This window comes from Gracilinanus agilis, chromosome 2 (genome assembly GCF_016433145.1).
Source record: "Gracilinanus agilis isolate LMUSP501 chromosome 2, AgileGrace, whole genome shotgun sequence".
Lineage (NCBI taxonomy): Eukaryota > Metazoa > Chordata > Mammalia > Didelphimorphia > Didelphidae > Gracilinanus > Gracilinanus agilis.
The window spans coordinates 186,174,079-186,196,630 of record NC_058131.1 but is presented as its reverse complement, the minus strand read 5'-3'; the positions used below and the strand labels follow the sequence as shown (position 1 = coordinate 186,196,630).

Here is a 22,552-nt window from a genome sequence, read left to right as displayed (position 1 = left end):
CAACAAACCAAAATAATGTAGGGAGGATTTTATGATAAAACTTTAACCACTCAAAATATCAATAAGTAAAAGTGTTAATAGTGATACTTTGTCATTCTCTATATGTCACTAAATAATGCCCAAAAAAGAGAATATAATACTATATCTTAGGGACAGTTTGGTGGCTAGGAGAGTGTTGGGTTCAAAATTGTCCTCAGATACTTCCTAGCTGTGTGACCTGGGCAAGTCACTTAACCATAATTGCCTGGTCTTTATTACTCTTTTGCCTTGGAACTGATATTTAATATTGATTCTAGATGGAAGGTAAAGACTTTTTAAAAAATACTCTTATCTTAAATTCCATACGATTTTTCTCATACATTGTACTTTTTATAAAGGAAACAGTCCCTAAAACGTCATATATTTTGCTGTTTTTCCACCAACTTCAAGAATTCATTCTCACTTAGGACTATATAAGGTTTGGAACTGGAAGGGACTAGAGTGGAAACTTAAACTAATTCCTTCATTTTATAGCTAAAGAAATGGAGGCCTAGAGAAGTTAACTGAGAGAAAGGATATATGTTGCCCTTCAGACTCCAAATCCAGTTCCTTTCTACTTCACCATATTAACCAGCTCTATTATATATTTATAATTAACATATAGCATCAGCGTGGAAATTTCATTCGACAGATGAAGGAACTAAAACCTAGAGCTGTTAAGACTGAAGCTAGATGGAGTAATTGAGTTAGATGCTAGGTTTCCTGATTTTTAGTCTAAAGATTTTTTTAATATTAAGCTACTTCACTGTTATACTTTTTGCTCTTCTTTTCACCTCACCAGCTGCCTCCTTTTTTTTTTCTATTTCCCATTATTTGCACTTACTGGTATTTAATTTCAAATTTTGTTTATGTGTCATTGTGTGGGAGACAATGACAGCTAAACATTGAAAAGTCTGATTGTTGCATAATGTTGTATTGCTGGAAAATAGTTACTAGCAAATTATTAAATTGTTTTTGTATTAACTGTTAGTGTCCAGCATGATGACTTTTAAATTTGGTTGCAGTTAATGTCCTTAGTGGAGGTTTTTACATCTTTAGAAATAACTTTTGATTCTGACATAAAATCTGACAAATTGGAGGAGATGAGATATTGGTCACCCAAAATTACAATGTTTCAGGGATGTTAATTTTTAGAATAAATTTGTAATTTAACAGGTGACATTAATAAAATTAGAAATGTAAGAAATTAATTAATTTAGTAGGAGATATCTGTAGAAAAACAGTAACAGAATCAGAAGTTGTAGATAGACATAAGAGATTATAGAGGAAAAGTCATGCAGGAAATAATAAATGTAGCAAATCAAAAATACTAAAAAATTGCCCTTCAAAAAATGAATTGGAGTGAATGAAGGAGAGAATCTAATTCTAAGAAATATGCACTTATATCACTTATTATGTATCCTTGGATAACATCACAGTCCTTAATTGTGAAAGTGTCTAAAATAGAAATTTTATTGATTTTATCTTCCAGATAATGATATACCAGTTCTGCTCTTTGAAGCTGATGGTTCATTGATGTATAGCCCCAATGCTAAAATTAAGGATCAGTGCAATGCAATGGAGAAGAGATTACAGGAAATGAAAGATAAGAGGGAAAATCTTTCTCCTACATGTAAGTAATTTCACCTTTATACTTTTTAAGGGGGTGAGTGAAACAGGGAGGTAAAACCCTCTTTCTTTTTTAAAAATTATATTCTCTATCCCCAAAATGAGCATGTCCACAACAGCACATAAAAGGATTGCATATGAAACCTTGAGACTCCATTTCATATTTCTTTCTTTCAAAAAATATGTATATGAAATCATTTACTTTCAAATTTTTCTTACTTGTTTGTGCTTCCTTCTGAACTTCCTTCCCTTTTCTTCTGTGCATTTTTAAAATGTTTCAATGGCCCTCTTTTTTTTGACATCATTATTACTAACTCCTCTACCTAATTCTTTGACTGTTCCTTCCCTGTTATTCTCCTTCCTTTTAACTTTTTCTATCCCCTATGCTTTTTTCTATCGAGTTTGATATGTTTCTATAGCAAATGTGTGTGTTAATGTTTGTATTTGTTCAACTCTCTTTTGTGCATTTCATATAAAACTGAGGCTCATAGAATATCTGCTTCATTGATTGTTTCCTCCTTGTTTTTATCTTCTTATACACCCAAATTATGAGAAATAGGTTCTGCCACCTCTTCCTTTTTACACTAATATATTTCTTTTACTTTCCTTTTCCTTTACCTTCTTAAAAATCTCAGGAGATTTTTAAGCCAGTATAGGTCTTCTGTTTTTTTGAAAACAAGGTTCTAAAGGGACATTTGTTTCTTCTCCTCCTATTATATTGATAGCATCGCATCATCACACAGTTTTTCTTATCTGCTTAAATAAATTTATCTTCCTAGGTTAATCTAGACTTCAGTGTATTTCATGGTTCCTAATTGGTTCTGATCTTTTCATTAGAGATTCTTGAAAGTTCTATGTTCCATTCAAAATCTTTTTTCTTGCCTATAGGATTATACTCAGCTTTGGAGGGCAAGTTATTCTTTTTTTAAATTTTTATTTAGAATATTTTTCCATGGTTACATGATTCATGATCTCCCCCACCACTCTTTCCTCCCCTCTCCCAAAGCTGACAAGCAGTTCCACTAGGTTATATAGGTTATCATTGTTTAAAACATATTTCTATGTTATTCATATTTGTAGTAGAGTGATTCTTTTAACATCATAACCTTAATCACATCCCTATTGCATTATGTGATTGATCATATATTTTTCTTCAGCATATCTGCTCCCACATTTCTTTCTCTGGGTGTGGATAGCATTCTTTCTCCTAAGTTCCTCTTGATTGTCCTGAGGGATCATTGCATTGCTGCTAGTAGAAAAGTATTACATTCAGTTGTGCCATAATGTATCAGTCTCTGTGTACAATGTTCTTCTGGTTCTGCTCCTTTCACTCTGCATCAATTCCTGGAGGTCTTTCCAGTTCACATGGAATTCCTGGAGTTTATCATTCCTTTCAGCACAATGATATTCCATCACCAACATATACTATTGTGCATTTTGAAGTGGACCTAAGCCCTGGGAGACTCATCTCCCAGGACACTCTACTGCAACATCCTCTGACACCTCCCATTTCCTTTGTGGGAGGTGTCAGAGGGAGAATAAAACAGGAGAGAAGTGTGGATTTTGACGTCCTTTTTCCCCTAACCTAGGTGGAGAGCTTTGGTCCCTGCCTAGATTCTGGAGTTCTAACTTTCCCTGGCTTTCCTAAACTTTCCCTTCCTAAATGTAAATAAAACTACCTAACTTTCCTTGGAGTCTAGCCTGATTTAATCTGTTCCCTAGCCTGCCTAAAAAAAGACCCTGGTCAATTACCTGGCTACCTTCTTTCCCTTCCTTTCCCTACCTTTTTCTCCTTTTCCCCCTTCATCACTACAAATTATTCAGCCATTCCCCAATCGAAGGACACCCCCCTCATTTTTCAATTTTTTGCCTACACAAAGAACAGCTATAAATATTTTTGTACAAGTCTTTTCCCTTATTATCTCATTGGGGTACAAACCCAGCAGTGGTCTGGATCAAAGGGCAGGTATTCTTTTAAAGCCCTTTGCTCATAGTTCCAAGTTGCCCTCCAGAATGGTTGGACCAATTCACAACTCCACCAGCAGTGTATTAGTGTCCCAATTTGGGCAAGTTATTCTTGGTGGTAAGCCTATTTTGTATTTTGGAATATTTGTTTTCCAGACTTTTCTTTCATTATAGAGACAGCTTCCAGATATAGTATGATCCTGATTATGGTTCATAAGTACTTGAATACTGTGATGCTTGCAGAATTTTCTCCTTAACATGGAAGTTCTAGATTTTGAGCTATGTTCCTGAAATTTCCCTTTTGGGTATTTTTTTTAGGAGGGTGCTCAGTGGATTTTTCTATTTTCACTTTGCCCTGAGTTTCTAATAGATCTGAATAGGATTTTTTTAAATGATTTCTTGAAATATATTCAAGCTTTGTTTTTTATCATGATCTTCAAGGAGTCTGATTCTAAAATTATCTTTTCTTGACCTTTTTTTCAGGTCAACAGGTGATATTTTATGGGGTTTTTTTTCCAACTTTGTAATTTTGTTATAGTATTTTAGCTTACATTAGTCACATGGAGCTGTTCATTTCTGCTTGTTCTATTGCATTTTTCAGGGAGTTTATTATTTGAATAAGTTACCGCTTTGTATTCTAATATGTTCTTCCAATCAAAACTTTCCTGTAGAGTCTTTTGTTTTCATTTTTAAACTCTTGTTTCACTTATCTAGGGCATTCATGGATACCTTATGGGAAACCTTTTTTTCTTTTGTTTAAGTTTCTCCTTGCTATTTTTACAAATTACTATTGGAATTGTTATTTATTTATAATTATTACTACTGCTACTGCTGATTCCTTTCCTTTTGCTGCCTACAAACTCACCCCAGCCTCCCTCATTCTTTAAAAAACAGATACCTCACTAGATACTGCCTTCTCTACTAGCTATCATCCTATATCTTGCTTCCTATTGGCTAAATTCCTTGAAAAAATCCATCTATACTTATTTAGTGTCTCTATTTCCTTTCTTCTACACTCTTTTGCAGGCTGGCTTCTCACCTCATCATTCAACTGAAACTGGTAAGAGTTAAAAATGATTTTTTCCTTTTTTTCATCCTCATTCTTTATGACTTCTCTGCAACATTTGACACTGTTGACTATCTTCTCTTTCTGGATACTTTCTATCTTTGAATTTTCATGACAGTACTCTTGCTCATTCCTTGTAACTCTGACCATTCCCAGTGACTGTAGGTGTCCTCTAAGGTTCTGTCCTGGGCCCTCTCTCTTGTCTTTCTATATTCTTTTTAGGTCATTTGGTGATCTAATCAAGTCCAATAGGCTTATTTATCAACTCTAGAGAATAACTCCCAGATCTACAGATCAAGCTCTAATTTCTTAAGGTCTTTCTGTCTCTGTCTTTTTATTTCTCTGTCTCACTCTTTATATCTAGTCAGTTGCCAAATCTGGTCATTTCCCCCTCTCTTTTGTCTTTCTGCCCTTGTACCCCCCACCCACAGCTATTCCCCTAATTCCAACTCTCATTACTTCTGGCCTGGACCACGGAGCTTCCTAATTAGCCACCCTGTCTCAAGTTTCTCTTCACTTTAGTACATCTTCTATGCAGCAGACAAAATGATTTTCCTAAAGTCTATCTTGGATCATTTTGACATCTGCCTACCTCTCCCTCCCCTAATAGTTTCTATTGGCTCCATATCACTTTTAGAATCAAATATAATCTTTTCTGCTTGGCGTTTAAAGCTCTTCACAGCATGTACCCTTTCTGTTTTTCTGATCCCATTGCACTTCTTCATGTAATCTTATTTTATAGCCATACAGATCTAATTGTTGCTTTTGACCCTTGGTGCTCTATCTTCCCTTACTGTGCCTTTGTACCGACTCCATTCCCAGCATGCTCTTCTTCCTCATCTCTAACTTTTAGCATTCCTGGTTTTCTTCAAAGCTCAGTCCAAAGTTCAAGCACTAGCTAGGCCTTTCCCAGTGCTCTAGTTTACCAGTACCTTCTCTAATTTTAGATGGTATCTGCTTTTCATGTATCTTCTATATAGAGATCTCTTATTTCTTAAACTTCTAGCCTGTGCTAGAATGTATCACTAGGCCTAGAAAACATCATTCCTGCTCTGTAAGAGGGGTTACTACTTAAACCCTTTTGGCCTCAGTTTCTTCCTATGTGAAATATCTTTGCTAAGAAAACCCCCAAATGGGGTCACAAAGAGTTAATCAAGACTGAAACAACTAAACAGAACATTTTTAAATTCATAGTAGCTACTTATGTTTCCTGTCTCAATGTTCCCAAGTAGTTACCAATTTAGAGATGATGTATAAGGGGAATGCTATTTCTAAGAGTCAGCAGTGAATCCTATATTATGACATATATGTCACAGTTATACATTTGGTTTTGAATGTTAAGGTTTTCTTTTAATGTATGAAGCCATTCCTTTTGTATTTGGTATATTCCATAGATTCCCTAAAAGAGGAAAAGCTCTGAGCAGATTATATATGTCATAGGTGAGGGAAAGCCTTCAAGTAGGGATCAAGGTTCAAGATATTAACATAAATTTATGCCTATGGATTTGTCTACAACATAGACTTTTTTAGCATGGTTTTTATGGAAAGAGAACTAAATTTGGAAAATAGAGTACCTGGGTTCAAATTCCAGTTTTGCTCCTTGCTATGTATGACTTAGAGCAATTCAATCTCTCAAGGGCTTTGGTTTTGGTAAATTGAGAGGGTTTAATAAAATGACTTCTTCCAACTCTCTTTATATGATCCTGTGACCTTCTCTATAATCTCTCATCCCATAACTAGTATAAGATATTACAAATTAGAATATTTGAAACTAGAATCCTAAGTTTTATTTTCCTGTACCTTCTTATTTTTCACATTATCTCTTAGTGAATAGAATCATCTTTGGAATCTTTTATATGCCCTCATTTTACCTTCTCTTCATCTTTGAAGACACACATCATTGCATTTTGGTTAATCCTGTTTGATTCCTGACTCCTTCAGTATTTTAAGAGAGGACCATTATTAGTGCCAGCCCATGGGATGTAATAAGGCAAATCAAATTAAATCATATTGTTTTGAATGGGTTTAATTTATTTGTTTGAGATTCTGCCTACAGATGGGAAGGATAACTTTTTAAGGTCCCTTCCAACTCTGAAGATTCTATGATTTTACGCTTTATTGAAATATAAATAATTTTTTATGGTCACAGAAATATTTATGCTGAATTGTCTGGAATAGATTTGGGTAGGATGTTAGTATTTTGTACTTGTTTTGTGGTAAGTTTGGAATTTGAAATGCAAGGAATAAATTGATTTCGGTTAGAGTATATATGACTTACAGAAAAATAGCTAATATATAAATCCTTTGAAATACCTACAACAGTTCATCAGAACTAGTTAATGGTAGAAAATTTGATGTTAAACATAAAGTTAGCAGACAAAATGAGTATATTCTAATAGACTACATTGTAATTTTTAAAAGTGCTTATTTTATTTTTCAGTTTCTCAAATGCTTGCTCTTAATTCAGACCCATCCTCATCTGGAGTATCTTTGAATACATCACTTAACACTTCATATTCAGGTAAACACTTATTTTAAAATTAGTATTTCTTTTAATTGCTTGTTATCCTAAGGTTTAAGCTCAGATCATCTTTGAATCATTGTTCATTTCTGTGATCATCTCAGCTAAAGATTGAACAAGATAAAAATATCAAAAATTCTTACTACCCTTTTAAAGGTTATAATGTAAGAAACCTAATGAAACTAGGTCATGAGAAACTACTTGAGGTAAACCTTCCTTTTTCGTTCCAGTTGGTTTTTTTCCCAGGAGTTTTCTTTCTGGCACTGCATCAATTTTTTTTTTCTTCCTGTGGTCTTGTATAAACTATTTTGTACACAGTTTAAACAGTATGATTCTAAGAGCCATAGAAGACCTAAGGAAAAATTATTTTGAATAATGTTTAATGAACGTATGGAACATGTTATTGCTTGGATCCAATAAAACAAAGATCTTTAGTGAATCCAGGAGATAAGAGAAACTTATTAAACTATGTTAATTAGTGACAAGATATTAGAAATGAGGTGACAAATTAGGATTTTTCTTTATTTCTTTTCCTTCAAGAAAGAAACCTTGTTTGCCTCTGGATGATTGGATTTCTCAGTTACAGGGTTGTTTTTTTGTTTTTTGTTTTTTGTCATTTGTAAAAGACTTTTCTTTTAAGCATTCTCTATAGGACAAGATATATTGCTCTGCACTCAGCCATACCCAGTAAGGGTAGTAAACCCAGGGCCTCTCAGAATGCTAAAATTATGCAGTAAATCAAGATTTTTAAAATTCCTTGATTTTAAAGTGTTATAATTAAAATTAATCTTAGAGAGTTTATTTGATTATAATTATTTGTTAGTAAAAGAGAGAAAAAGGAAGCAAGAAAATGATAACCGGTTGTACTTTAACTATCATAGTTTCCCAACCATCCTGACCCTTCAGTCCTGAATTCAGCCCATTTATAAGCAGTGGCATGGGAAAGATAAAATCAGAGGCGGCTGGGCAGAAGGAAAGGAGTTCTTGCTCATGCTTGTTGTGCCAAGAAAAGACCCCATGCTTCCACTTGGCCCATTCCTTATTTGGCTAATGATAATAACCTACTTGGCTTTCTTGTTTGGGTGGTTTAGGTCACATGTTCTGACACCCAGGCATACAACCATGCTTGCTGTGTGCCTCATCATCTGCCACACAAGGGACTTCTGCCATCCCACTCAGGAAGTCAGGGCTTCAGTTAGCCATGCCCTCCCTCACATGTGTGGGTTACATTTTTTTGTTAATTTCACACAGCAGACAGTTCAGGAACAAACTATAAAATGGGCTTAGAATTCTTATGAAGAAGTAAAAATAATTTCTTTGCAGGTAGAAACAAAATAAATCATTCTATCAAATTGAGATTGCACAGAATAAAGATCTAAGGCATATTCTGTTCTCACAGCCTAAACCTATTAACAAGCAATTAGTCCTAGGTTTCAGTTGGTTTTGCTTTAACCTTTAATATATGGGATATAGCCTAGACTTAGTAGCTTTGTGAAGAATTGTTCAAGCAGGTCAAGTTAAAAATATAGAATTTTGTTGATAACTTTAATAGAAAAAAATGACTTTGCGAAGCTTATTAACCTCTAGGAAATCTAATTGATTTGAAAAGAGTTTGTATTAAGGCCCTTTTGGCTCCTCTTCTTAAAGTAGAATATTAATCATTTTAGTCTATCAGTAGGTATAAATGACTACCTTGTGCCCAGCTGCAGAGAATAAAATAGAATATCAATAAAAGGTGATTAGAAGCAAAGCCAATGCAGAGAAGATAGAGGATCATTACATAGTAAATCATATAACACTGAGGCTGTGTAATAGGAATAGAATAGATGGAGATATTGGTGTGGATCGGAGTAGTCCGAGATAGTTTCCTGAGTGCAATGGGAGAACTTGAACTAGGCCTTGAGCAATAGGAAGAGTTTGGTTAGGTATAAATGAAAAGTTTCAGTCCAAGTCAGAAGAACACTGTAAGAAAAGATAAAGAGTTTGGAACACATAAGGTTAGAGGTGGTGTTTGAACACAGGTACTTCAGGACTCCAACCCAGAAAGTAATATCTGAGGGAGAGTGTGGAGATCTGCCTGATTGGAGTAGTGAGAGGGAACATAAGGTAGGGGTTTATACTTTAAAAGGTCTTTAAAACCAGGCAGGGAAATTTAACGTAATTTAATATGTAATAGGGAGCACTTTTCTTGAGTTAAGTGAGTGGCATAGTTAGAGATATATTTTAGGATCAGCCTGACAGCAGTATAAAATAGTATATATCATATATGCTTCCAGGTTTATAGTTTTCCTTGTGAAGCCCTCTAAAAAGTAGATAATATGAGTAATATCTCCCAATTTCCTAATGCTCTTAAAAAAATAAAGCGACTTGGCCAGTTACATACCTAGTGAATGTCAGCACTCATAGGTAATCATTGTATTTGGTTCTTAAAACTTTCAAAATTGTTCTTTTTGACATTGCTGTTACACTACAAATTGTTCTACTTCAGCTCACTTCACTCCATATCAGGTTATATAAATCATACCAATTTAGTATGAAACTCTCCTTTTGATTATTTCTTATACTGCAATATTATTCCATTACTTTCATTTATGATAATTTGTCCCACCATTCTCCCTTGATGGCTACCCTCTTTGTTTTCAGTTCTTTGCTGCTTTAAAAATTATATATATAATATATATGAATATATATCATATATATTAATATGTCTAGATTCTTTTTCATTTCTTTTTTTTTTCCAAAGCCATTTTTGTTAAACAGAGAATCCTTACCATAAGCCTTTAAGTTCACTGGCCACTAGGTTACTAGATTATGCTATATAATGAGCCTAATCTTTTCCACTAATTTCTTTTAAACCAATACCAAATTATTTAGATAATTGCTTCTTTGTAGTACACTTGAGATCTAAAATTACCAGGCCCCCTTCCTTCTCAATTTTTTTTACATGATTTCCCTTGATTTTCATTCTTCATTATTATTTTTTCTAGTTCTATCATATAATTCTTTGATAGTTTGGTACAGCCCTGAAAAAGTTAATTTAGTATTGTGCCATCTTTTTTTTAATTTTGGCTCAGTCTATGCATAAACAATTAAGATTTTTCCAAGTTTTTAAAGTTTATCTTAGTTTTTGCTTATAGCATTTTATTATTGTATTCATATAGTTCCTGGGTGTGTGTGTGGGTGTGTGTGTGTGTGTGTTTATTTGTCTATTTATTTATTTATTTGTTTGTTTGTTTGTTTGTTTATTTAAAACCCTTACTTTCTGTCTTAGAGTCAATACTGTGTATTGGCTCCAAGGCAGAAGAGTGGTAAGGGTAGGCAGTGGGGGTCAAGTGACTTGCCCAGGGTCACATGGCTGGGAAGTATCTGAGGTCAGGTTTGAACCTAGGACCTCTCATCGGTAGGTCTGGCTTTCAATCCACTGAGCTACCCAGCTGCCCCCCTGGGTATATTTTAATAGGTAGATTCCCAAGCATTTTATAAATTGTCTAGTAATTATAAGTAGAATTTCCCAATATCTTTCTAGCGGGCTTTATTGGTAATATGAGTAGCCATAACTTTAAAACTGATTGAAAAATAAAGATTTTCTTTATTTTAAGTCATTGCACTATTTTCTCATTACTGTTTGAATGCCTTTGAAATATTTTACAGATGAATCCATTTCTGATGTTTTAAACACATCCTTTGATGATATTTGGAGAAACTCTGAACAGAGAAAACGTAAGGTGAAGTCAGAGAAACACATTCGTAAAGCCAACACAGATACATGTCTTTCCTCACCTATATCAAAAACTGCATCCTGTAGTCTGTTTGATAGTGTAATCCCTCAGCAATCTAAGAGTAACCTTACAGCAGAAAATAGGAATTTCCAAAGTACTTTGACAACTGAAGTACTTACTCCTGAAAAAACACATTTTGAAGAAATATCTAAGAAAATATTTAGTGACAAAGATTATCTGTCCCCTTTAGCTGTAGCAGAAAGCCATTCTACCAAAAGTCCAAGACCTACAAATACCTCAGAAGAACAGTTGAGAAGTTTAATGCATATAAATTCTCCTTTAAAAGAAAAATCAAGGAAAAAGAAATCTAACATGAAATTTGCCAGCCGCAAAGTGCATCGAGATAAGGCTGGAAACTTCTTAGAATTGATGACTAGCCCTGTAAAGATATCTCCAGCTTGCAAAGAAGCAATATACGAGGATTATTTTTCACCCACTAATCTGAAAGAAGGGAATTCAAGGAATTGTACTTTTAAAATTAAAAGGGAAAGCCCTTCACATTTAAAAAGCCAAAAAAGTGTCTACAGGAGTAAAAAACGAAGCATATCAGAAAATATTGATTATCCCAACTTTAGCAAAAAAATAAAACTGATTGAAACTAGTGATAATTTAGTGGAAGAATGTAACTGCACCCTCAAGAAACTACCAAATTCTGAAAGAAATATGAGCTTGAATTGCAATCCATATAATGAAATACCAAATGCAAATGAAATCTTAGGATGTTATAGTGAAACTGATTCTCAGGATAGAGGAAGAAACATAGCCATAGGTGCAAATAACTGTCTTCGTACTGCTGATGAATCAGTTCTTATGAGTCAGTGTTTGGAAAGAGGACCTTGTGATACTTTAGTTGCTTTGGAAAGAGATTCTAAAGAAGTCCTCATGAATAAGAAAGAATTGATTATTCCTGTGAACATACAAAAGAGAGAAAATGTTAACTCTGAAGTTTTGAACGCTTGTGAAAGTGAAAAACAAGAAGATTGCAACTTAATTTTCAAAAGTGGTGCTGCTCTGGAGAAATCAATGAAAGAAATGGAAAATCCCTCCAGATATATTCAAAGTACGTGAACTTCTTTTTTTCCCCAAGTGCCTTTGTTATAGAAATTTGTAACAAATAACACGTTATATATTCATTACACTTTTCAAGTAATGTCTTTGCTTTTTGGTACTAGCTTTTAAATAATAACATAGCAACACAAACTAATGATATGTCAGGGCTGATTGAAATGAATTTTAGTTATCGGTACTCATATTTACTTGGAATTTGCAGGAATATGAGTTAAGTCCTTTGTGTTTGAATATAATTCTAACCCTGCCTTGGGGTTAATAATGTGGTTTAAAAAATTTTTATTATGCTATTCACTGCAGTGGATAATTCAGTATTGTTTCTATTTTCATCTACATTTGTCTATATAATAGCCATTCACCATAATAAAAAAGATACCACACACCTAGCACTTTTGAAAGGGGAAACTTAAAACCACAGTTTAGTTGGGCCTCAGCCATGGGCAAAAAGGGAGTCAGAAACATGAGTAATTACATTTAGATGAGAAAAATCAAAGTTTAGACACTTGATTCTACAAGGGGAGAAAAATGGAGCTGTGACCAATTAATTTTCCAGGCTTATTATACTTTTACCTTTTTTTTAAAACCCTTACATTCTGTCTTAGAATTGGTATTCAGTTCAAAGGAAGAAAAGCAATAAGGGCTAGGCAATTGGGGTTAAGTGGTCACACAGCTTAGAAAGATTTGAGGTCAGATTTGAACCCTGGTCTTCCTAACTTAAGGCCTGGCTTTCTATTGACTGTGCTACCCACTGTACCTTATATTCTTAAAAATTGTCAAGCTTTAAGAGCTGGAAGGATTCTTATCTGTCTTCTGTAATAATCTCCTTTTATAGGTTAGAGAATGAATTTGCAGGAGGTTAATTAAAATAAGTAGTAATAGAATTAGGATTTGAATTTATGCCCTGGAAAGCTGAATCCGATATACTTTTCATGACACCATTCTGCCTCCTATATTTTATCTTGGAAGGTGTAGATGGGTGATGATAATTAATCTTCTGATGATTTTTGGCAAATATATTTTTTATTTTGAGCAGTATTCATTATAATGAAATTCCAGTGCAGTTCAACAATTGGTGCACCTGTTTAAAGTTTCTTTTAGTGGAGTTTGACATAGAGTGACTTTAGTGTTAAATGTTATTTAATAGCAAATTTTTGTTATTTTCTTTATTAGACAGTTATCTAATTAGACAGACTTGTTATCTACTATTTAAAACTGAATATGAACATTGGGAAGAAGAAATAGAAAAATCAGATTTATTTCTTTTTTCATAAGAATAGGCATAAATCAAATTGGAATTTAAGAAATTTTTATTCCAATCCCTGCCTTCAGCTTAAATTAAAATCTGACAAAATTATTTAACTCTCCTACCATATTTCTTTTTCAAAGAAAAGGATTATCTACTTTTTTTTTCTGTAAGAAGACAAATGATTCAAAATATTGAAAACTGAAACAGCTATACAAGTGATCACTTTTTCCTTTTTACTAATGTAGCAGGTTTAGGTCTTAGGGAATATCTTTTTAGACTCACTGATAATTAATTCAATTGATTCAGGAGAGAAGTTTTCTTGTAGTCTATTCACTACCTCACATAGCTCTCTCTCCAACTCTCCAATGGATAACAGTATGCATTGTCTCCGAAAGAGGCTATTGAGGCTTGTGTTACACTACTCTACCACACTGTAGCCTATAAAGAATAATCAATGTAGGCCATTTCCTTTAGATAATGCATATGTGTGTGTGTGTTGAAAAGGATGATTGAAAGAGAAAAGAATTGCTCAGTTTAAGTCAGTCAACAAATATTTATTACTTTTTATATGCCAGGCACTGTGTAAGGCACTTGAGTTATAAAGCCCAAAGTGAAAAAGCTCTTGACATCATGAGCAGCCTATATATATATATATATATATATATATATATATATAAAATATCATATCATATCATATCATATACACACATATGTATATGTAAAACAAATAAATGGTGATTGGGGTGGAGATGTGGGAAGGCAGTTGTCAGTATGGGGTTTATGAAAATCTCTGTGTAGAAGGTGGCATTTGAGCCAAGTCTTGAATGAAATTAGGGAATTCTAAGATAGAATTGAGGAGAGAATGTTTTTCAAACACGAGAAATAGGTAGGGCAAAGAAATAGGCTAAAGATAGTGTTTTGTATGATAAATAAGAAATACATTTTAGTTGAATCATTGAGTAAATGGAAGACATAAATGTGTAATAAGGTAGTTTGGAGTCAAATTATAGAAAGCTTTAAGTATCAAATATCAATCAATTTGTATTAAGTGCTAGATAAAATCCATATACTAGGTGCTGGTGATAGAAAGGCAAAATGAAATATTTCTGGTCCTCAAGGAGCTTAAAATATAGTGAGAACAGACAACATGCATATATATTGGTATATAGAAAACACAAAGCATGTTTAAGCTTTTCTTTTCAGAAGGATGGTGGGAAGAAGAGGCATGTTTAAAGAGTTAAGATTGAGAGGCAAGAAGTCTCTGTAGAAGATGACGAACTGAGACTTAAAGAAAAACCGAGGTTCTAAGAAGTGAAGAACTCCTTTCTCTATATCAGTGATTCCCAAAGTGGGTGCTACCAGCCCCTGGTGGGTGCTGCAGCAATCCAGGGAGGCGGTGATGGCCACAGGTGCATTTATCTTCCCTATTAATTGCTATTAAAATTTAAAAAAATTAATTTCCAGGGCACTAAGTAATATTTTTTTCTGGAAAGGGGGTGGTAGGCCAAAAAAGTTTGGGAACCACTGCTTTATATGTTGTATTCCCCATGGGAAAGTAAGCTTTTTGAAGCTAGTGACTGCCCTAGATTTTTTAAATCCCTGCTTAGTTTAGTGCCTGGAACATAGAAGGTGTTTTTATTCATTAATTCCTGGCATTACTGCAAAGGCTGTAAAGGGGAGTGGAGTACTGTACATGAGAAATGGCAAGGATGTAGATATGGCTGGAATATAGTATGCATAGAGATGAGTAGGATGTAATGTGACTAGAAATATTAGATTGGGCAGATTGTGAAGCGCTTTCAGTGCCAAGCAGAAGAATTTATATTTGATCCTATAAATAATAGGGACCTACTATAGTTGAATGAATAGCTAAGTGTCATGATCAGATCTATGGATTAGAAAAAACATTTTTTTTTGATATGTGTGTATAATAGCTATGAGAAGAAGGAAAGCCCTATGTAACAGGTATGTTTGATCTGAGGTCTGACTTCCCTGGCTAGTAGGTCATTTGACTCATATATATATATATATATATATGAATTTATATATGAATTCATATATATATATGAATTTATATATGAATTCATATATATATAAATATAAATTTACTAATCCCAGGCTCTGTATCAATTCAAGGGTATATTGGATAATTTATTTCCTATTAATATGTTTGCAATCTCTTCTAGTGCTTAACTGATTTGATCAAGCCACCACTCTGATTCATTCATTCTATAATTGCTTGATGAGTTAAAGAATAAAGACTTCTCTTTCCTTTTACTTTTGCTTATATTTAAAATTTAACATATTTTAATCCATTAACAAATGAGAGTAATTGCGAAGAGCCCGCTCTTCGCTTGGTTGGGTCTCTGGAGGTAGGGTGGCGTGGTGAAGAATGAAATGAAAACAAGCCAGATTGCAAGTCAAATTGCAGAGGCTGTTCCTTCTTGCAATCTGCTGATTTTCATTTTTATACCCTCTTTTCTTTATGATCTCATACAGGTTTTTTTCTTCCCATACATTCAAAATCACATATTAACTTTTGAAACATCATAAGATTGACATTTACTAATTATCTTACTGTGGTTAAACAAAGAAGCAAGCTTGTCAAGAATTATTCATTAAGGGGTGGCTTAGTTGGAACTTATTATTTTCAGCCATGCTTAAGGTACAAGTACATCAGTTCCTAGCTAAGCATAATAGTTAATTTTCTTTTGACTAATTAAATCATGTATATATTTACGTTATATTCTTCATTCTCATCATAAATCAAGGAAATGGTTATGGTAGTTGATTACATCCAATAAGATACAATAATATCAATCTGGTCCAAACTTTGTTCCCATGGTGTTCTTTCTGCTACAGGATCACTAAGAATACAGTTCTGGAAGGGTGATTCTGTGCTAATTTGCCATTGCCATAATTTCCTTGTGTTTCACTGTTTCTTTGGTCTGTAGGAGTTTGGGAACAAACTCAGGCCAGGTATTTTCTTGCTGGGAACTTTAGAAACTTGTATTAACTCACTAACTGCTGGTTTTTGCTGGGCTGATTCTAGGGGAAATTTCTATACTCTAGTGGGGTGTTCTTAAGTAAGCTTAAGATATCTTCTTCCATGACTTTCAATAGATCCTTTGGAAGAAAAGATTAGCACAAATACTTTCCTGGCTCTGTAGGTAGATATTTCTCAACTGAACTTCAATCCTTTCTCTCAGCATTTCTTCTGGGTGCTTAAAGCTACAATAACAGTATCTATAGACTTTGTGATGAAGGTATTTGAAGCAATGATGTATTCTGTATCTTTACATAATTATCATTGACATAGAGAAGATAAATGCATAGGAGCTAATGAGATCACTAGTATAGACACAGGCTATTTTTTTTTTTTTGCTTTTAAAATTGTTTTCAATTATATGTAGAAATAATTTTTGACAATTGTTTCTGACATTTTGTGATTCAGATTCTCTCCCTCCCTCACTCCCCTTCCCTCTTCTCTCAGAGGTAGTAAACAATCATCGGTTATACCAGTGTTTTCATACAATATATATTTCTATATTCTTCGTCCCAAGACACGGGCTTCTTAGTGTGTGTGTGTGTGTGTGTGTGTGTGTGTGTGTGTGTGTGTTGTGTGTGTGTGTTAAGAATAATTTCTTAAAATTCTTATTCAAAAGAAATGATAAATTTCAATGTCAAATAAAATAAAAGACCTACATTTTTTCCTAGCCACATTCATGGACCCACTGGAATCTATCTGTGGATCCTTTGGAAGTGTGTGTTAAGGCTCACTAGTATAGAGAGAGAAGAAGGCCCAGGACAGCTTTGAGGTATCTATAGCTACAGTGAGGTGAAAGATATGGATTGTAACCCAGAAAAATTGATAGAGAAGTAATCAGAGAAGAGCAGCAAGATAGACCAGAATCATGAAAACAGAGATGAGAAAATATCTAGGAGGATAGAGCCATCAATAGAGTCAAATGCTATATGAAATGTCAAAAAAGTTTGAGAAAAGACAAAAAGATATGTCAATCAAATGTTCTTGGTAATTTTGGAGCAAATAGGTTCAGTTGAATGATAGCCTGAAGTCAGATTGCAAAAGGTTGCCAGGGAATGAGAACAGAATGTGAATGAGAGTAAAGTGAAGGCAAGGAAAGTAAATGCCTATTCTTGGAATTTGCCTAAGAAAGGTGAGGCATAAAAGGATAGCTTGAGTTTGGGTTTAATGAGAATTTCTTAAGGATGGGGGAGATCTGGGCTTGTTAATAGGTAGCAGGGAAAGAACTATTGAATATGAAGAGAACTCAGTTTAGCAAGTTTGAAGGATTTCTTCCAGCCCTGTTCCGCAGCAAATGAACAAGAGGAATGGAAGAAGAGAGTAAGTAGTTTGTAGGAATAATCCAAGGTTGGATTTGGCAAGGGATAAAAGGTGATAGTACAAGGGAGCAAGGGTTTGAGAGACAGTGTCATGTAATGAATAGAACACTGGTCTTGAGATCCAGTTAAAATACCACTTGAAACATTTACTAATTGTATACTCATGGGCAAACCATTTAACTTTTTGGGACCTCAGTTTCTCCTCTGTAAAATGAGGGAAATAGACTAAATTGCCTCTAAATTCTCTTTCAGCCCTAAATCTGTGATCCTTTGATTCAGGAGTAGGATTTAGAACATCTCTTTGATTCTTTTAAGTCATTTTAAAATGTCCATTGAGAAATTCAATATACATAACAAGAAAGAAAAGGACAAAGTAATTTTAAACTATTGTGCCCATAACCCTAAAATTCTATTTCATTTTTTCATTTATGAAGTCTTTGTTATCTTTACATTGTCATAACAAAATCAGCTTGTTTCAATGATTCCTTTTAAACTTTTCTATGTAGTCTATTAGGGTTTTATTGCTGCTGTTATGATTATATAGTTGCAGTCAAATATATGGTCTTGTGGCTCTTTTTTTTTTTTTACCACATCTGTAAAATGGCAATAATAAGAGCCCCATCATCTTATAGGGCTGTTGTGAAAACCGAATGATATAATGTGTGAAGCACTTTCTAAACTTTAAAAAGCTACATATACATAAATGTTACCTATTTATTACTGTTACTTTCTTCCTTCAATATCATTTCATGTAAATACTCCTGTATTTCTCTATAGTCTTCATGTTTGCCATTTTTATGGTTTAGTAGTATTACAGGGAAGAAGTATACTATATAGCTGTGGATATGAACCTATTGGATGCATGCCAGAGGAGGCACTCAGAGGCCTTTCTGTGAGCACCTGCACCATCACCCCAGCAGAGTTTGCCAAAGTTTGTTACTAGACTAGGTGCTGGGCTTCTCTTCCCCATGTGTGCCTGAGGGCATTTATCACATCACCTGCCCCTCTAAAATGTTCCCCATCACTGCTGTATAGAGTATTGGATTTGGAATCAGCAATCCTGCATTTGTTTAATGGCCTAAGAACTTTTTCCTTTTTTAATTGCAGGCAAGTTGGACCCCCAGATCTTCATGTATAAAGTGAGGACTTTGGATTTGGTTACTCTGAGTTAGTGTTCAGTTTTAATCCTAGGATTCTCTGATCTATTACCTTCATTGATCATAATTTGTTTGATTATTACCTAATTTTTGGTCATCTTTTGGTTTGGGATATGTGTGTGATATAATGATGCTGCTAGAAATATTTTTGTACAAAATAGGCCTTTTTATTCTTAATAATCTCTTTAGGGTTAACACTAGAAGAAGGATTAATAGGACAAAGAGTATGAATAATTCTATAGTTCTTATTGCATAATTTCATGGTGTTTTCTCAGAAAAGCTAAAATTCAACTAATTCATTGTTCTGCTAGTATCTTTGTTTTCCATAGGTTCACCAATATTTAATTTTGTTATCTTTTACTATTTTTGACAAATGGATAAATGTAAGCAGTATGGTAATGCTTGGAGAGCAAAAGACCTGCATTTAAATTCCCTCCTTTGAGACTTAGCAGCTGTGTTACCTTGGGCAGATAATTTCATCTCTCTAAGCCTATTTCCTCTTTTGTAAAGGGGAAATAGTACCTATGCTACCAGGGATGTTGTAAAAGGTATTAAGTATGTAAAATATTTTGCAAACCATATAGCTAGCTAACAACATTGTTAGTAGTAATTGTAGGAGAAGTTGTAGCAGCTGCAGTAGGCATTTTTCTTATCATCAGAAGTAAATACTTAAGAATAGTTACAATTTCTATTCCTTCTTCTGAGAAATAATTATTCTTAACATTAGCTCATTTACCTGTTGGAGAATGGCTCATTCTTACACTTGTGTGTGAATTTCTTGGAGATTTTTGGATGTCAGACAATTATGAATTTCAAAGACTTTTTCCTTAAGTCTTTCTTCCTTCTTATTCTGGATGCTTTGTTTTCTGTTGAGCAGATTTTTAAAGATTTTTTTTCCCTGGAAAACTTTTAATAACATGGACCAGAGTTGCACAGGATAGATAAGTGTGAATGGGTTTCAATATGCATTTTGGAGAGAACTTCCAAATCAGTGAGAACATATAAGAGCACATCCATTTGAATAAAATTAAGTTTATCTTTTTTATCTGAAAATTGCTTCTAGTTCACATATGACTTAGAATAATTAACCTCTATTTACCAGTGAAAGACTTAATATATTTACCTGTCCAATTCTTTGGGGGCGGAGGGGAATTGTTTTCTGCCTAAGTGAAGGCCAATGTATGACATCACATCTATAAAGAGAGGTAGTTAGGTCTGATGTCCATTTTGCTTATTTATATTTCCATAAAAGTTGATATTCCTTAACTTTGCTTTTTGATTTCTACTTTAAGCTTTATCTAATTAAATTGAGAGAATGACAAAGTAGTTTTTCTGTTTCCTACTGTTAGATCTTTGCCTTAGGCTTTTTTTGCCTTTTGATTATTGGCTTGTATATGGAATGGTCCATATGCATAGAGTATAGGCTTGTATAGGATCATAAGTTTAGATCTGGAAGGAACCTCAGAAGTCATCTATTACATCTTTAATGGTACAGGTGAGAAGACAAAGGCCTAGGAAAGTAATTCGGCCAAAATCAGAGGGTTTTAATACAAGTTCTTTTACTCCAAATTCAGTACCGCACGAGGCTGCTTTAAAGACCTTGCTAAAACTAGTTATCTAATAGGATGGGTTTCTGAAGGAATATATCAAAAACTATTTCCTCATGTGCAAAAGGTTATAAATATACTTAAGGTATACATATTTCTTTAGTGCAGAGATGAGATATCTTCATTTGGTGAGTTCTTACATATGGTTGTATCAGATGAAGCAAGACTTTCATAAGCTGCAAGGTAGAGTGTTTACACAAACTGGGATACTAAAGTCGGTTTCTTAAAAGGGGTTTTCACTTGGTGTTATAGGTGAATATTCAAACCTAATGTAACTTGAGCCCAATTTAACAACTTTGGGTCTTAATCTGGCTTCCCGATATAACTCTATAATGATTTTACACAGTAACTGTATTATTTTTGTTTTTGTGTCACTAGTGCTTAACACAATGTCTGGTACATAGTAATGTTACTTTATTGATTTATGGAAAATATTATGAATGCCTTTGTATAGCCTCATTAGTTCAAAGAAGTTGGAAATCATTTTCAAGGAACTTACAATCTAATGGAAGAAACAAAATGCAACGGATATATTCAAAACAAGTGATAGATAGATAGGTAATTAACAGAGGAAAGACACTAATTCAGAGAGGTTGGGGAGAGCATCCTGTATATAGTAGGATTTTAGTTGAGACTTTTTAAAAGCCTAGGAAAGCCAGTAGTAGGAATAGAAGAGGAAAGTGACCCAGGCATGTGAGACAGCCAGAGAAAATGCCCAGAGCAGAGAGATATAGAGTGTCTTATTTGTGGAATAACCAGGAGACCAGTACCAAAGAATATATAACACTTAGGGGAATGAAATGTAAGAAGATTGCATAGGTAGGAGGGGGCTAAATTTACCAGAATATTTTGTATTTGTGCCTAGAGGTAATAATGAGCTACTGGAGAAGGGTGTGTCATTTGAGTGGCTTAATCCAGCCTAGGGGATCCACCCTTAGATTATTGTAGTAATCCACACCTGAGGTGATAAAGGTCTACAGTGTCTGAAGAGAGAAGGGCATATTGGAGAGATAGATGTTGCCAGGGTTAAATGGACAAGCCTTGGCAACAGATTAGATATGGAGAGGTAGAGAATGAGAGATGGGAATCCAGGATGACTTGTGGGTTTCAAGCCTGAGGTCTGGGAAGATGGTGTTGCTCTCTGTAGTGATAGGGAAAGTAGAGGGAGGGAGGGTTTAGGAAGAGAGATGATGGGCTCTGTTTTGGACATAATGAGTTTAAGATATTGACTAGATATCCAGTTTGGGAAGTCTGAAAGACAGCTGGAAATTAAGTTTATAGGTCAGCCTAGAGTTTGGGCCAAGAAAGGTGGTAAGTAAATCTATGGGAGCTAATGAAATCACCAAATGAAGTGTGGAAGGAAAGAAGAAGAGAAGAGGCAGAACACAGGGCAGAACACAGAGAGATGCCTTTGATTAGAGAGTGTGATCTGAAGAAGGATCTAACAAAATAGATAGAGGAGTGACCAAATAGATAGGAAGACCACCAGGTAAGAGTGATGGCTCCAAAACCTAGAAAGAAGAGAGAATCAACAGATAGATTAACAGTACCCAAGGCTACAGAAAAGGCCATTGGATTTCACAGCTAAGAGCTCAGTAGTAGCTTGAGAGAAAGCTGTTTTGAAGGCAGCACTAAATACATTCCTTAAATCTATCTGTATTTATTAAGGATGTTTCAGATTTAGAGGCTTGCTCAAGGGATGAATGAGCCAAGAAATGATAGCTACACTGGCTATAATCATCTGGGACTTTGAGGTCTTGCCCCTAACACTTCTAGGAAGAAAAGGAAATGGGTTAAAAAATCAGTATTGTAATTAGTTGTTGAATGAAGGTGGGCTAAATATTCAGGATACAAAGAAAGACCAAAAAAAAAAAAATCCCCTGCTCTCAGGAGTTCCTCTAATGGGAGAGAGAACATCCTAAGAAACTGCATATAGGTGTATATGTGCATACACAGGAAAAATTAGAAATAATGTCAGAGAGAAGACACTAACATCAAGGAAGTCTACTAAAGGGTTCATGTAGAAGTTAGAACTTTAGCAGAGACTCGAATGAAACTGGGAGGTGGAACATTTTAGACATGAGACACAGCTATCCCATATACATAAAATCAAGAGCTAGAGTGTCCTACC

At 34.3% G+C, this 22,552-nt stretch overlaps 1 protein-coding gene across 1 annotated transcript in view; it reads left to right on the top strand.

The window, feature by feature from the left end:
* The window catches only part of MCPH1 (microcephalin 1), a 306,661-nt gene that overhangs the window by 27,603 nt on the left and 256,506 nt on the right, over positions 1–22,552 (top strand). The window contains exons 6-8 of the mRNA XM_044663596.1: positions 1,511–1,651; positions 7,119–7,199; positions 10,851–12,038. Of these exons, the coding sequence (XP_044519531.1) occupies positions 1,511–1,651; positions 7,119–7,199; positions 10,851–12,038 (1,410 nt within the window). The remainder of the gene's footprint in view (positions 1–1,510; positions 1,652–7,118; positions 7,200–10,850; positions 12,039–22,552) is intronic.